Here is a 14,945-nt window from a genome sequence, read left to right as displayed (position 1 = left end):
TTGCAGTCAAGAATCAGGCGGGAAGGACTGGAGCCAAGTGGCAAAGAATTAACAAAATGCAAAGGTTGAACTGGACTTTGGCTATGAGTCAGAACAAAGGGATTGATGGTCTTCAGGCTACACCAGACAGGAAACTTGGTATCACACCCACCACCAGTTCAGGCTCCCTGTCTCCACAAGCAAAAACACCCTGACCTAGGAACGCAGACGAAGTCACTCTGAATCAACAGGGCCGACACCCGGACCTGGCCAGGCAATGATATCAGGCAGCAGGAATAAGGCGATGAGGTCTCTCCCAGGAGCAGGGAGTCAACACTAAGATTACTGCAGCTCTTTCCAGATGGTTCTGATCCGAAAACCAAGGCCCACATTCATAGATTAGGAGGCTGGCCAGGAAGCCATGGTTAGGGATCCAGAGTCAAGCTACCATTTGAGGGCAGGAGCCTGGAGGGTAGGTTTAAATTGGGCAACCCCAAGGTTGCCTATCATCTGTCACTCCACCTCAGAAAACGTCTCCATCTTCCCAATATTCACTTGGAAGCAGACGGCTCCCAAGTCCACACACTGGACTCCAAATTTCTAAATCCCTGTTAAAAGCTTCCTTTTAGAAGTCCTTCTCATGCCAAGAAACTCAACATGTCAAAAAATGGAATGCAACTTTCCTTCACAAATCTCCCATCACCATGCAACTACCTTCACAAATCCTCCACCACCATGAGGGCCACAATTATTCTCTTAGTCAACCCGGAAAGGCACTTCCTCGTCAGCGCTCCTTGAACACACTGTATCGAGCCCTGTCATTTCACTCTTCCAAATACACCTCTACACTTGGCCCCTGCTCTTCATTCCCACTGCCACCATGTTAGGCCCAGGTCCCCATGGCCTCTAACTGAAATTATGTCAAGTCTTTAATGGGCCTCTTGACCTGCAGTAACTAGAATGGTTACCATTAAAGGGCCCCTGCTGTGTGCCTGGCTCTGTGCTAAATCTTGATACGAAACAGCTCACTGAATCCCAACAACTCTATTGTAATCATCCCCATTTTAGAGATGAGGAAACTCTCCAAGGTTGAGTAATTTGCCCACATCACAAAGAGAAGAAGAGGCAGAGCTGAGCCTCAACAGAGGACTATGTGACTCAAAAACTATACTGTCTCTCCCAGGATGAGTGAGTTGGAGCAAGGACTGGAAGTGGGGGATAGCTCTGAAACTTGGGTGTCAAGGGGCCACATAAGGGAAGAAATTAGGACACAGGCACCAGGCAGTAGTGCACGACTGGAGCTTCCAGTCCAGGCAAATGATCAGCAACTTGGAGACCTAACAGGATGAAGAAAGGTGGTGAAGTGAGGAAGTAAGTCAGAGAAGGAACAGACACAGCAGCTGGAGGACTGATGGCTATCCTCTAATTCTTTAGAGTACTTGCATTATAGAACAAGATCTTTTTTCACTCAAATTAGCTGTTAGAAATTCATAGGAGACAGAATTATTTGGGGACTAGAGAGAGCTTACTAAAGTGCTCAAATCACGACTGTAGCATAAGCCTAGAGATAGTGGGGCCAAGAGTAGTATTTGCATTCTATGTTAGTGCCACACTGTAACCACCAGGGGGCACTCAAGGCTCCCTCCCCTCCACCACTCAGATTCACCAACGGAAGAAAGGCTAGGCAGTTGATAAGATCATTTTACAGGTTCATGGGCTGTAGGTATGGTCTTTCTCCTTAAATTATCCCTTAGGATTCTCTCTTCCCCAAATGTTCCCCAGCTTAGGAGCCGGATCTTCGCAGTTAGGCCTGGAGAGGTGGGATTAGGCTAGTCTTAAGAAGAAATTATTTTGCCTTCTTTCCTTAGACCCACCTTTCCTGGAGACGAAAGTGGTAAACTGCAGTGGGGCGACAGCCAGGTAGGTGTGGGTTCAGGAATATAGAGCCAAGAAGCTACTTTCAACTTGTAGTGCTGGGGGGCCACTCATGCCTTCCCTGAGCCTAGGAGGAAAAAAGCCCTCTCCAGGGACCAACATTGCCAGAATGGGGCTGGCGCTCAAACCCTAGCCTGGACTCGTCCTTGGGCAACTGCCTTGGCACCTGTGACAGGCGGCTGGGACAGGACAAGTCAATCTCCAGGATGCTGGGCAATGACCACCTCCATCCTATATAATTCCATCTTATCACAACATACCACTCCCCACTGTACCAAAAGGGTTTGTGTGCCCACTTCCTTTCCTCTCTGGTCTCAAGGGAGTGGCTATCACCCCAGTTCATTTTCTCCCTTCATTTCCTTCAAGAAATCAAACTCCTGGGGCCGGCCTTGTGGCCTAGTGGTTAATTTCGGCACACTCCACTTCAGTAGCTTGAATTTGGTTCCCAGGTATGGACCTACACCACTTGTTGTCAGCCATTCCACATAGAAAACATAGGAAGACCAGTACAGACGTTAGCTCAGGGTGAATCTTCCTCAGCAAAAAAAGGGAGGGTGGGGAGGGAAGGGAAAGGGAGGGGAGGGAGGAAAGAAGGAAGGGAAGGAGGGAGGGAGGAAGGAAGGAAGAAACTTCCATCCCCTACAACAGTAGCTCTCAAACGTGGTCCTTGGACGAGCAGCATCAACATGACCTGGGAACTTGCCAGAAACGCAAAACCTTGAACCCGACCTCAAACCTACAAATGGGAATCATGAATCCTAAAAGTCTGGCCTGGGGTGGTCTTTGTCTTTCTACTTGTCTTTGGACTCAAGGTGATTCTGATGCAGCTAAAGTATGGAACCACTGCCCTACGGAGTGGAGAGGGGCTGCCCCACCTTAACTAAGCTGACTGTGCCCATGGAACCTCAAAGTCAGTGTTTCCCAACTCCAAGAACACTTGGGCTGTGGAAAGCCTTCTCGAGAAAGCCCAAAATAATCACAATCATAACCTATTAACAGCAGCTAACATCTACCAGCTCACCCCATGTCACCAGTTGTGGTGCATAACACTTTACATACTTCATCCTCACAATAATGCTATGAGGCAGGTACAAGCATCAACCCCATTTTATAGATGGGATCGCCAAGGTTGCACAGCCAACAGGTGGCAGAGGCAGGACGTGAACACAGACCTATCAGGATCCAAAGTCCCAGGTCTAAACCTCAACACCATGTTCTAGACAGCCCGGTTTCCCGCATGATGAGTCAGGGTGGGGAGGTGGGCTTCAGGTGGGTTTCTTTTGTCTCCTTTCACTCCTAGTTTGTATTGGCCTCAGAATTGCTCTCCTGATCCTGCTCCCTCAGCTGCAGGTCACCTCCCCAGGCCTGAACCCCTGACCCCACCTCTGCTTTCCTGGGCACTCGGTGAATCAGCCACCTGCACTTCTCAGTCTCCCCTGGCTTCTTCCCCTGCCCCAGCTAAGCTCTCAGAAGTGCGGATGGGCTCAGAGAAGCCTAATCTCTAGCCTAACTCACCACTCCCTCCCCGTGCCCCTGAGCCACCTCTGTGCTCACAATGCAGGCTGCAGAGCCACCAGCTCTTTAACAAGGTTTCTGCTCATCTGCTCAGTCAAAAGCGAAAACAGTGGTGGTGACTGTTGTGCCTTCCCCTGAAGCAAGGCGTACCTGTCAGTTCAGGGCACTGACCACTACCCATCACAGAAGGGACAAGGAGCTGACTGACCCAGGGGCCCCTGGGAGAATTAGGAGGCAGCTGATGAATTCACGCCCTTCTAAGCAAAAGCATAAGACCTCCCGCCCTTCCCACGGGGCTTTGAACACCTCCCCCAGTCCCATGGGAAGCGCACCTGGTTTGCTTTCATGTTTCGGGGTTTCCTGAGGACTCACGGGGCCACTGCTCGGGATTTCCCTGTAAGAAGACGAGGCCCGGAGAGTCACTGCTCCTTTCCCAGTGCAGATTTTTGTAGGATCCATGTCTGAAAAGGAAAGACCCAAAGACAAGACTGAATCCAATGCTCCTGAAGGATTAGAGCAAGAGTCAGCAACTTGTTAGAGCTGGGGAATGAGATGAACCTGGTTACAGCCACACAGTCCGGTGGTCAATGAAAATTAATGTGTAGGTGGTGGAAAGGGACGAATCACATTTTCCGAGATTTACCATGTACCATGAGGTTAGGGGAACACGGAGGCAACAGTGAGTTCTGAGTAAATGTATGAGTTACAATATCAGCTGTAAACATTTCAAAATGAAAATGAGTTTATTCCTTTTATTAAATGAAGTTTAGCTTGGTGAGCAGACTGACCAATTAGTAAGGCACAGTTCAAGAATGAATTTGAGAGATTTCTCAAGCTCCCAGATCATCCTTCTAGAAGAGCACGTTGACAGCACAGAGAATTAGGCGGTGGTTCTGTGGAGAATCACTGCTCCCTGCAGTTCTCCAAAAGGGAACGGAAAAGAAAATCTCTGTATCAGCAAGTCAAGACCCCTGAAATGATGAGACAGGACACGCTGCCTGGGGAGAAAGATCCTGAGTGAGAGCCTCACATTCCAAGCTTAATTAAGGAAATTCACACCAAAGAAAACAACTAGAAATGCTAAATCCTTCAATGAACGGTGTTCATGGCACCCCCAGCTGAGGCTTCACTGGGTCCCGACCTCTCCTACAGTTTGCGCTGGCCTAATAACACACCCAGGTCATCTTTCAGAACCCCACTGAGGAGGACTTCAAAATAGGCTTCAAAAGATCCGAACGCTCAGCCTCAACGAAACTCGGTCATGGGGAGGCAAGAAACCAGTGCAGACCACACAGTTCTAGAAGGCACATGTGAAGGTTTCTCTTTGTGCAGCTGAGCTGGAGTGCATTCCACAGTTTATTTTCTCAAATTTCTCAGAGCACAGCCTGGATCTCTGACCTAAAATTGTCAAGACTGGGATTACGGGGTAAAGTTTAAGTGGGCATTGGGCAGGATGTGGGCTCAGACACCCAACTCATGCCCATTCCAGTGCCAGGATGAGAAGCAAAGCCTTTTCTGTCCTCTTTTCCACTTCGGCAGCCCCCTTCCCGACAACTCAGATGGAACAATCATTTGTATTATAGGGAGAACAGATCCACCCCATCAGCACCTCTTCCCCTGGAAGCAAAGCACGAAAGCACAATGGATGGCAGAGCGGCAGCAGCCCTGGAGAGCATCGGACTTGTCCGGCCCCATCAAGATAAGTGACCGATGTCACAAAACCATCAGGAAAACTGATTCATGGTCTTTTCAGAAGGACAAGGGGCAAACTGACAAATCCAGCCCATCCACAGGTTCCTGGATGCACAGCCAGATCTGCCCAACTCCTGAAAGCACCACTGGGATAAAATGCCACCTTGGCCTCACTTGTCCCGTTTTGTACAGAAGGAAGCTGTGAGCCAGAGCTGACATCTGAACGGCACCCCTCCTTGGAGAGGAGAGGCAGGAAGTGACTGCAGGTGACATTGGGGTGGGGAATAGAGTGTTCTAGGACACGGCCCGGCCCAGCAGGCATCATGAGGTGCACCGAGGTTTAGCATGTAAGGCAGCTGCTTCAAGTTCAGCCCAATTCAGAGGTTCCTTGTATAACCACATTAACTCTCGGGGAGACCGGAGTTTTAAATAAAGTACTGAGAGCTGGAAACCTCTAGGGAGAGCCCCAGAAGTCCAGTGGCTCAGACTCATACCACAGTAAACGTCCAGCCTCTGGACAGACCTTCTCCTAAAGGGGGGGTGGGGGGGGCACAGTATCCGCCATGTTAGTCCTTCCCCACACCTGCCAGCTTGCAGAAAAAAACCACACACACACATTCACATGCACACAGAGGAAGAAAGGAAACCAACTGAGGAAGTGAGAGGGAATGGCTCCTAAACATGCAAGGATTAAGCCACCACGTCCCTGTTAGAAGAAGAAAGGAAAACCATGCGTTATCTGCCAACAATTAAAAAAAAAGAAACCAACCCAAGGAAAGATACCTGGAGGGAGTACTAGGCCTGAAGAGTTTCTCACTGTCTTCACAGGAATTATTTTAACAGCAGAAATAGAGCGTGCACGTAAAGGGTCGGCAGTTGCTGAAAACACAAAAGAGTAAATGGTGCATCCAGACAGAACATTTGGGAAACACTCAGGCAGTTGAGGAACTGCGCAGGGACAATAGGAGGAAGTCACCCATAAGAAAAGAACAATACGAAGAGCAGTGGATGCAGTAATTTAAAATAACCAGCTTTCTCTCTCGAGTTCCGCACCAAGACGGCAGAACCCTCCCTCCCTCCGTCACCCCAAGGCAGTTGGTCAGCGTTATCTGTGCCTCCTGCCACACCAGGAACTTGCCAAGGCTCTGGACAAAGAGACTTACAGAGATGCAGATGGCCTGGCAAACGGAGGAAGGGGAGAGCAATCAGGGTCCAAGGGGCCCCCTGGGAGAATGCCGGGGTGTCTGCGCTGGGGGAGGGCTCTGAGGAGGCGAGCTATGGCTCAAAGGCCCCGGATGAGTGGAGGAAGGAAAGGAACAAGGTCGTGAGTTGCCCCGTCCTTCCAGCCATCAGAGCTGCTTCCCCAGAACCATAACTTCTAGGGTCCTGGGCCTGCTCTGACAATCACAGCTCTCTGTCCCCAAGCAAATCAGAACCCCCATCTGTTGGGCAGCAGATGGTCGTGCTTAAACCCACCCGTTCCTGGACAAGAGGTTGCCAAGTGTCCGAGCGCATGCTCAAGACTCTGGGAAGCACCCAAGTGCACAGCCCAGGATCCTGACACCCAGCTGAGCTTTAAAGGAGCTGGGATAACTGCCTGGAATGTGGCAAGGGCTGCTGTCCTCAAATCCTGGGTGCTCATGCTCATCTATCCACAGGCTTCTCTCAGGCCCCTGCCTCCTCAGATTCTGGAATCTCAGCAGTGGGCATATCCCCAAATCCCTCTTCCCAGAACAAGCCTGTTGTGAGGCCTCCCCTCCTTCTCTCTCTTATGGCAGCAAATAGAGAGATGGGAGTTCAGGCACTACAGCACCAATGTCACCCCAGTGAGCAACACCCAGGGGTCTTGTGGCCCCAGAACCATGTAATAACTGGGGGGTAAAGCTGTTTGGGAAGCAAGACTCAGTGCTGCATCAGTATCGTGCTGGCAAGCCCGTCAAGGGACAGGAGGGAGGGAGGCACCTCGGCGATGGGTAGTCCACCTTCCAGTCCACCACGCTGCCATTTCATAAGGCATATGGCAGTTGATAACTAAGGTGACAATACCACATGTATTAAGATACAAACATGCTTCCACAGCAATCCTATTGACTGCTTTTTATGACCACCTGGGAGACTGGCTGGGTGGGAGATTTTTGTTACCATTTTCAGAGGAAGAAGCAAGAGGCTCAGAGAGCTGCTCAGTCATCCAGTTCTCAAGTGAAGAGGCTGAGACGGGAGCTCAGCTGTCCTGGCACCTGGTTCAGTGACCTCCTCCCAAGGCCACCTTGGTGACCTTCAGGTTGCACCCGCCTCTTTCGAATTAAAGGTGAGTCTTACTGAGAAGACAGTGGAATCCACCTCCACTTGTCACCCCATCCACACACCTCTGAAGACTCCTCTATCGAATTCATGGGATAGGGCCAATGGCCCCACAGGTTTTAAAAGCACCAGAGCCCCCACATCTCCCCATACCCCTCATCAGATGCTTAAACACTCCCCTGCAGGCACTCCACGGGCACTACCCTTTAACTCTGCCTGACAGAGTTGGCAACTTGGCCAAGGTTGTCCAAGACCCCAGGGACGCAGCTCCACACCATGAGTGGAGAAGGGCAGCTGGGCAGAGAAGCAAGGAGGCAAGGAGAACAGGAGAGTAGCAGGACCCGTCCTGCCACAGAGGAACCCAGCCCCCAGCTCCATACACCTCCTGCTCTCTATGCCTTCCCTGTCTGGCTGTTCCTTCTGACGTCACACTTTGCCCTGTCTCTAAAGGAATACATGGGAGAATGAGATGGAAACTACAAACAAAGGTCAAACATGCCAAACTCTCTGAAATGATTCTTTGAGAGATGGTGCATTTTGACTAAAATGCCCAGTGACAGGACTTTTGCCCTCCCTCCTTGATACCATAAAATTTAATGGGGTGAGCACTGATAGAAACACTGGAACTCAGAATTTGAAACAGGAAAAAACACTGCAGATTATCAAATTCCCTCATTTTCTAGATACGGGAACTCACAATCATGAAGACTAAGGACCTCCCAAGACATGTGTTTGTGAGCAGCAGAACCAGGTCTCAACCCATATCTCATCACGCCAACTCACACCACACTGCAAAGGTGGCACGGGAAGCCCTGCGGCCTGGGTACTTGGGCAGCCACGTTGAGACATTCAGGATGAGAGAATACGGGGCAAACGGGACCTCAAAGGTCACCTTATCCATCATCCATTTCACACTTAAATCTTTTGTCCTCAAATTTTTAAAAACTAAAAATATGAGAGAATTCAGGTCAAACTAATGCCACTGAAATAATTTATTTCAGCAATTTAGGCTCTTGCCTCAGGGTCAGGACCGTGAACATGTCACTATTTATTACAGGTGAAGGTGAAATGCCAGGTAAGGGAGACATCAGGCTGATAAATGCCACGCGCACAAGGCGTACCTTGGTCTGTGTATTTGATCTGTCATTCGCAGCATCCTGTGAGCTAGAGACAGTTTTTTTTTTTTTTTAAAGATTTATTTATTTATTTATTTATTTTTCCCTTTTTCTCCCCAAAGCCCCCTGGTACATAGTTGTATATTCTTCGTTGTGGGTCCTTCTAGTTGTGGCATGTGGGACGCTGCCTCAGCATGGTTTGATGAGCAGTGCCATGTCCGCGCCCAGGATTCGAACCAACGAAACACTGGGCCGCCTGCAGCGGAGCGCGCGAACTTAACCACTCGGCCACGGGGCCAGCCCCAAGAGACAGTTTTTAATACGTCACCTCCCAGTGGGAAACAGCAGCCTCAGACTCACGAGATACAAGAACATGCTCACAGTCTCAGAAGGTCAGTCTGGGAAACAGGTCTCCAGTTCATGGCCTGATTAGACCAGTGATTGTTCCCACCAGGCAGGTGGCCCAGGCCGGACATACTCCACTCCTAGAAACACTTTCCAGTACCCAGCCAGGCTTCTCTTCAAGAGCCTTACCTTTGTCCTGCCCATTGCTGCCTGGGGCCAACCCATTCACCACGGCTTTAGAAGCACCAACGTCACATTCTGAAAAAAAGAAAGAAAAAGAGCACACAGCTTGCGATATGTGTCTCCATTTACTGAGTTTACATATAGTCTCTCTGTATAACCCAGATACGTTCTATATAAAATGGTTTATATATATTCTGTTTCCTCAAATTCTGGGACTGAAGCCCTGTCCCAAATCCCCATAGCTCATGTGGCTGAGACAATGTCACCCCACCTTGGCTCTTAACAATCAGCCGCCCTGACATAAACCATAGGGACAGGCCAGCCTGGACGCCCCTGGATCCAGACAGGAGGAGAGGCACCACCCCTCCCCACCAGCAGCCTGGCCCTCCTGACACCACCCCACAGGCTCTGTCCTGCTCACTGGCCCCAGTCCACCTCCAGATGCCGGCTAATTCTCCAGACGCCAAAGTCTCCCCTGCACCTACATTCCTGGGATGGATGGAAGGTCAGAAGAAGAAGGTCAGAAATCCAAGTAAAAGAAACATCACAGCCTCCATCACCCCACCTGTTCTTTCTTTGACTACCCCTTCCGCACACACCTGTCCTTGTGACCGTCTCTTCTCCAGGACTGTAGACCTCGCTTCAGGCCTCCCCAAGCCAGCATCAGGGCAGACTCTGGGCTTCCATCAGGCCCAGATCATGTCCTTCCTTTGCCCTTTTTTTTTCTTTTAATCAAACATAGTTAAACTTGAAGAATTTTTGAAAAATAATTCCATCACCTCAGACTCAAGTCTCTGCACAGCGTGTTGGTGTCCCGTTGCCTGGGTCTGCCTCAGCTCCACCACACACTAGCTGCGTGATCCCAGACAAATCATTAAGCCCTCAGGGCTCTGGTTTCCCTGTCCACAGAATGGGTGGTAAACCTTGCCCACCTTTGTGGGTTTGCCAGGAGAATGAAGGGAGACAACGCAAGAAAAGCACTTCCCCCGATGGCTGTCAGCCCAATCCAAACAGAATAAAAAGAATTCATCATTTTCATGCTGCACTTTCCACCAAAGGTTAAAACAAATGCTTTCTACCTAGTTGCTTTCTTCCTAATGATCATTTTTAATGGTGGCATAATATTCCATCGAGTAAACATACACAATGAACCTACTCATTCCCACCTTCAAGGCAGTAATGGTTTTGTTTTCTTCAAATTAAGATAGAAATTCCCAAGAGTGGAATTATCGGGCCAAAGGGTCTAGATTTTTTGGTATGAAATGCCTCCTTCCAGCTCCACGCCCAAGAGGAAGAACTCGGGGAAAAGTCCCACAGGCATTTCCACACCCTCCCCCTCCTGCCCGCCTCTCCATCTACTTCTTCACCTTCATTCATGCCAGGAACGGCAAGGCCAGTTTAGACTAACTCTGATATTAGAAGAGCAAGAAACTTTAGGTTGCAGGTAAAAGTTAAAAAAAAAAAAGGCCCTGGTCTGTTTTAAATGACAAAAACAAAAGGCCAAACAAACAACAACAAGCTACAAAGCAGGAGCTACTGGCAGTACCCAAGTCTACTTGGTCATAGGGGAAAAGAAGGTGAGTAGCCTCTTTACATACAGCAAAAGTGCTCAAAGAATTGGGGACAAGCCACGTCCCCCTCCTCGCAAAGAGGAAATCTGAGCTCATAACCCCCCGGCTGGAACACCAGCCATGTCCTGGGCATAGTACTTAGTACTTTAGAGGCACTGCCTCATTTAATCCTCACAAAATCTTGGTGAGTTGGCCCTTTTATGACGTCCATTTTACAGAGGAGAAGGCAGAGAAGAGCCCACCACAGGCTTAAGGCCACACAGTTAGTTGGCAGGTGAGGAAGCCACGTTGTGGCCCTGGACTGTTCCACTGGAGCCCTCGTTGGTCCTAAGCACACCCTATCCTGCACAGTTGAGGATTTGGCTAAAAGGACAGTGTAAGCCAATAAATGGAAAGGCTTTTTTTTAATCTACAGGAGTCTCTGATACACGCTGAAGATAATGCAGGATGGAGAGACCCGTGATTGAGACATCCACTGGGTCATCTCCTGCCCCTATTTAGATCACAGGTCTCGGGGAGGCTCCAGGGCAAGCCCAGCAGCCACAGTGGACCTAAATCTCCAGATGGAAACTTCTCTGCCTCGAATTCTAAACTAGAAAGCTAACAGGTCCTGGCTTCACACTGAGCAGGGAGCTGTTCCCTTCTCTATCTTCCGTAGCCCATGCTTCCACCTCAGCTCTAAGCTAAAAATACTCAAAACTGGTCATTTGTTGAGGTCTTGATTGTTACTACCAAAGGTACAGCAAAAGGATGAGCAAAGTGCCCTACCAGTCTGGACAAAGGAAGTAAGATAAGCTCACACCCCGGGGCAATTATGGTTGATTTGCTTACTTTTGCTGCAAGCACTCAGATTAAGAAATGCCACCGAAGTGTACACACATGTCAACACATACCAAATTGTATACTTAAAATATCCACAGTTTATTGCATGCCAATGTTATTTCAATAAAGTGGCTAAAAAGTAGAGGTAAAAGGAGCTATTATGAACATTAGGGCATAGTGCATGTAAAGTGTATAGCACAGTTCTTGACACATAGTAGGTACTCAACAAGTCATTAATAATGAAGATGATGATGGTGATGACAATTTACAACAAAGCTCTGGGGCCTACCCAGGTCTCAAAAAATAAAAAACGAAATGCAGTTGGGGCCTTCAGAGTAAGTGGGAAATCTGGATAAACTGCCCAGTTTTATAAATTTGTCAAGAAAAACAGGTTTTAAATGACTTACCAGAGCTCATGGTGGTGACAGGACAAGTTTTCTGCAACTAGGGCTCTGAACTGCTCTGCAGAAAAACAGCACACAATGGAATTGATGAACGGCAGGTTCAAGATAAATCCCTATGGTTCCCATTAAAAATGCAAACACCCTTTAGGACCCTTGACAAAACAGCTGAACCAGGAGTCACGCGGCCAGACTTCTGGTTCTTGGTCGGCTACAAACTAACACAACCTTGGGCACGTCACTCAACCTCCTCGGCCTCAGTTTTGTCACCCACCCTCAGTTTAGACACTATCCAAGATCTCCTCCAGCTCTAACCTTCTATGAAAAACCTCAAGTTACATGAGTGCACATGAGTCAGGGAGAGGGTGAAGGAAGGAACCAAAGTTTATGAGAATTGGTAAAATCACAACACAAACTGATTACCGGAGGTTAACAATAATAACATATAGTTTATTATGCACAAAGAAATGTTCTAGATGCTTTAAATACATTAATTTATTTGATCTTCACGACAACCCCACAAGGTAAGCACTGACACTATGTTTACACAGATGAGGAAACTGAGGCACAGAGAGGCGAACAGCTTGCCTGCCTCTGTGGCTTTGTTGATACTGGAGCCCCACCAGCCTGACATGAAGGCCCAGGTGCCTGGGCACTGCACTCTACGCCTTGAGGTGGGAACGCATCCATTTACGCACCACTGATATGTAAGTGGAAACCCTCTCATTCAATACAGTCATTCCTGAGTCCCCAGTAACCACTGATCTGCTTCCTGTCACTACCTCTTCTAGAATTTTATATAAATGGTGGTATAGTGATACAATCTTGCGCTCCTGGCTTCTCTCACTTAACATAACAATTTAGCAGCTGGCCACATATGTGTGGATCTATTTCTGGATTTTATTCTGTTCCATTCATCTGTCCTTATCCAGTAACTCGTCTTTCTAATATGTCTTGAAATCAGGTAGTGTGAGTCTTCCAACTTCATTCTTTTTCAAAACCATTTTGGCTCTTCTAGATCCTCTGTATTTTCACATAAAGCTTAGAACCATCGATTTCTACCAAAAGCAAAAAAAGTCTGCTGGAATTTTGATTGGGATCATGTTGAATCTAGAGATCAATCTGTGTAAAATTAACATTTTAACACTATTGAATTCTCCAGTTCACGGGAATAGACTCTGTCTCCCTTCATGCAAGTCTTCTTTCCCTCAGCAACGTTTTGTAATTTTCAAAGGACAGGTTTTGCACATATTTTGAACAGCAAGGTCTAGTTGAACACATCGGAAGGACAATCAAAAAGCAAGTCTTCAGGATCTGTAGAACCTGCTGTTTAAAGTGTGGTCCCCAGACCAGCGGCATCAGCTGAGAGCTTATTAAAAATGCAGAAACTCAGACGTGACCCCACACCAATGAAATTGGAATCTGCCCTTTAACAAGATCCACAACTGGTCCCTGTGCACTTTAACGTGTGAGAAGCAGTGATGTAGAAGAAACCACACCCTGGCTCCTGAATTCTGTAATAAGAAGGTCAACGTGTGCTCTGAGGGTCGGCACAAGGAGACGCTTCAGTTTCCTTTTAAATGCACTGAAGCCGGGCACTGGGCTACTGCCTTGCTCGGTCATTGTCCTTGGAACCGACCAAGTAGAATTCTAAGGGCAAAAAGGAAATCATTCTAAGTCCTATGCAGCCCAAATCCACAGTAACTTTGCTCTGTCACTGTCAAATACACCTGAGACTATGCGTGACCTTCAACAGCCCTCTCAGATAGTTCTCTAAGCTATGGAAACATTTGTTCGTTCAGTTAAGGAGCGCAACCTGCTGTGTTCTGTACGCCCCACTGGTTTCCAATCCTAGTTTTATGATCCCTCAGTTGGCCTCCCAGGACCAAAAGGGTTGTTGTGATATCATCCAAACATTTTCATTTTTAAAATAATGATGTTAAGGTTTTATTAACTCAACTTTTAAAAACATGACTGAAGAAATGTTTTTGATTCAACCATGAAGCTATCTTAACAGAGAGTATTTTTCTTTCTTTACAGTCCTTTCTAACCTTTATCTGCATAAATAGTATTTACATAGTTGTAAACATAATGTCTGGATAGCTTTGTGCTCTAATTTTTAAATTAAATATTTCATAAACAGTTTTCTGGATTTTTACATAGTCATCATAGCTATCATTTTAATGGATGTATAATATTTCATTGTAATAACACTCCATAAATCATTTACCAATTCCCTCTGTATAGATTAGTCTAATCCATCTGTTTTTTTGAGGATGATTAGCCCTGAGCTAACTACTGCCAATCCTCCTCTTTTTGCTGAGGAAGACTGACCCTGAGCTAACATCCGTGCCCATCTTCCTCTACTTTATATGTGGGACACCTGCCACAGCATGGCTTGCCAAGCAGTGCCATGTCCGCACCTGGGATCTGAACCGGCGAACCCCGGGCCACTGAAAAGCGGAACGTGCGCACTTAACCGCTGAGCCACTGGGCCGGCCCCATCTTAATTTTACAAATAAGTACGTATCACAATGGCATTCTTAGGCTGGGGAAGAGATGAATGGCAGTGTCATGAATCACACAAAAAGGATGATGCCTCAACTTACACCTGATGAGTAATCACTGTCATCTGTGGTTAGCCCTTTGCACATTTTATATTTCTCAATATAGACACTAGTAATTTCTAACTGTCAGTCCCACTATTTCTTACAAACTGATCTAAAGTACAAATAGTCAGGGATAACATCTAAAATACCAACCATCATTTTGCCACAAATGTCCACCAACCAGAGTAGACGCCAGTTGTAGCATTCTCTAGGAGGCCCCTCCCCATACCAGGTGACAACCATTTAGTGGTTGGATTGTAAGAAGACGGAAGGAGAAAGGGCTCAGGGTGGTAGGACACTGTTTCAATATTTTAGGAACTAGTATGACAGAAGCAGGTGACAATGACAAGGCATAGGTGAGTACCAGCTCTGCACACACAGGCTTTTTGAGCAGTGGGTTCTATTGCATGCTCTTACTTGGTGATTGTTTGAATCTGCAGCAGGCGACACAGGAAATAGGGGGCAGTTTAAAATAAA

The 14,945-nt window shown here is 47.7% G+C and overlaps 1 protein-coding gene across 50 annotated transcripts in view; it reads right to left on the bottom strand.

The window, feature by feature from the left end:
- The window catches only part of SORBS1 (sorbin and SH3 domain containing 1), a 219,639-nt gene that overhangs the window by 103,897 nt on the left and 100,797 nt on the right, over positions 1 to 14,945 (bottom strand). For 36 of the 50 annotated variants that reach the window (XM_070560916.1, XM_070560926.1, XM_070561048.1 and 33 more), the window contains 4 exons: positions 11,866 to 11,920; positions 9,072 to 9,140; positions 5,905 to 6,000; positions 3,762 to 3,890 (listed from right to left, as the gene is read on the bottom strand). In XM_070560916.1, coding sequence (XP_070417017.1) covers positions 3,762 to 3,890; positions 5,905 to 6,000; positions 9,072 to 9,140; positions 11,866 to 11,875 — 304 coding nt within the window. In that variant the 5' untranslated portion in view covers positions 11,876 to 11,920. The remainder of the gene's footprint in view (positions 1 to 3,761; positions 3,891 to 5,904; positions 6,001 to 9,071; positions 9,141 to 11,865; positions 11,921 to 14,945) is intronic. The other 14 variants (XM_070561241.1, XM_070561261.1, XM_070561250.1 and 11 more) reach the window with 1 other exon arrangement.

This window comes from Equus przewalskii, chromosome 1 (assembly GCF_037783145.1).
Source record: "Equus przewalskii isolate Varuska chromosome 1, EquPr2, whole genome shotgun sequence".
NCBI lineage: Eukaryota > Metazoa > Chordata > Mammalia > Perissodactyla > Equidae > Equus > Equus przewalskii.
Note: the sequence above shows the minus strand (reverse complement) of the source record. Positions and strands in the feature narration are given on the sequence as shown.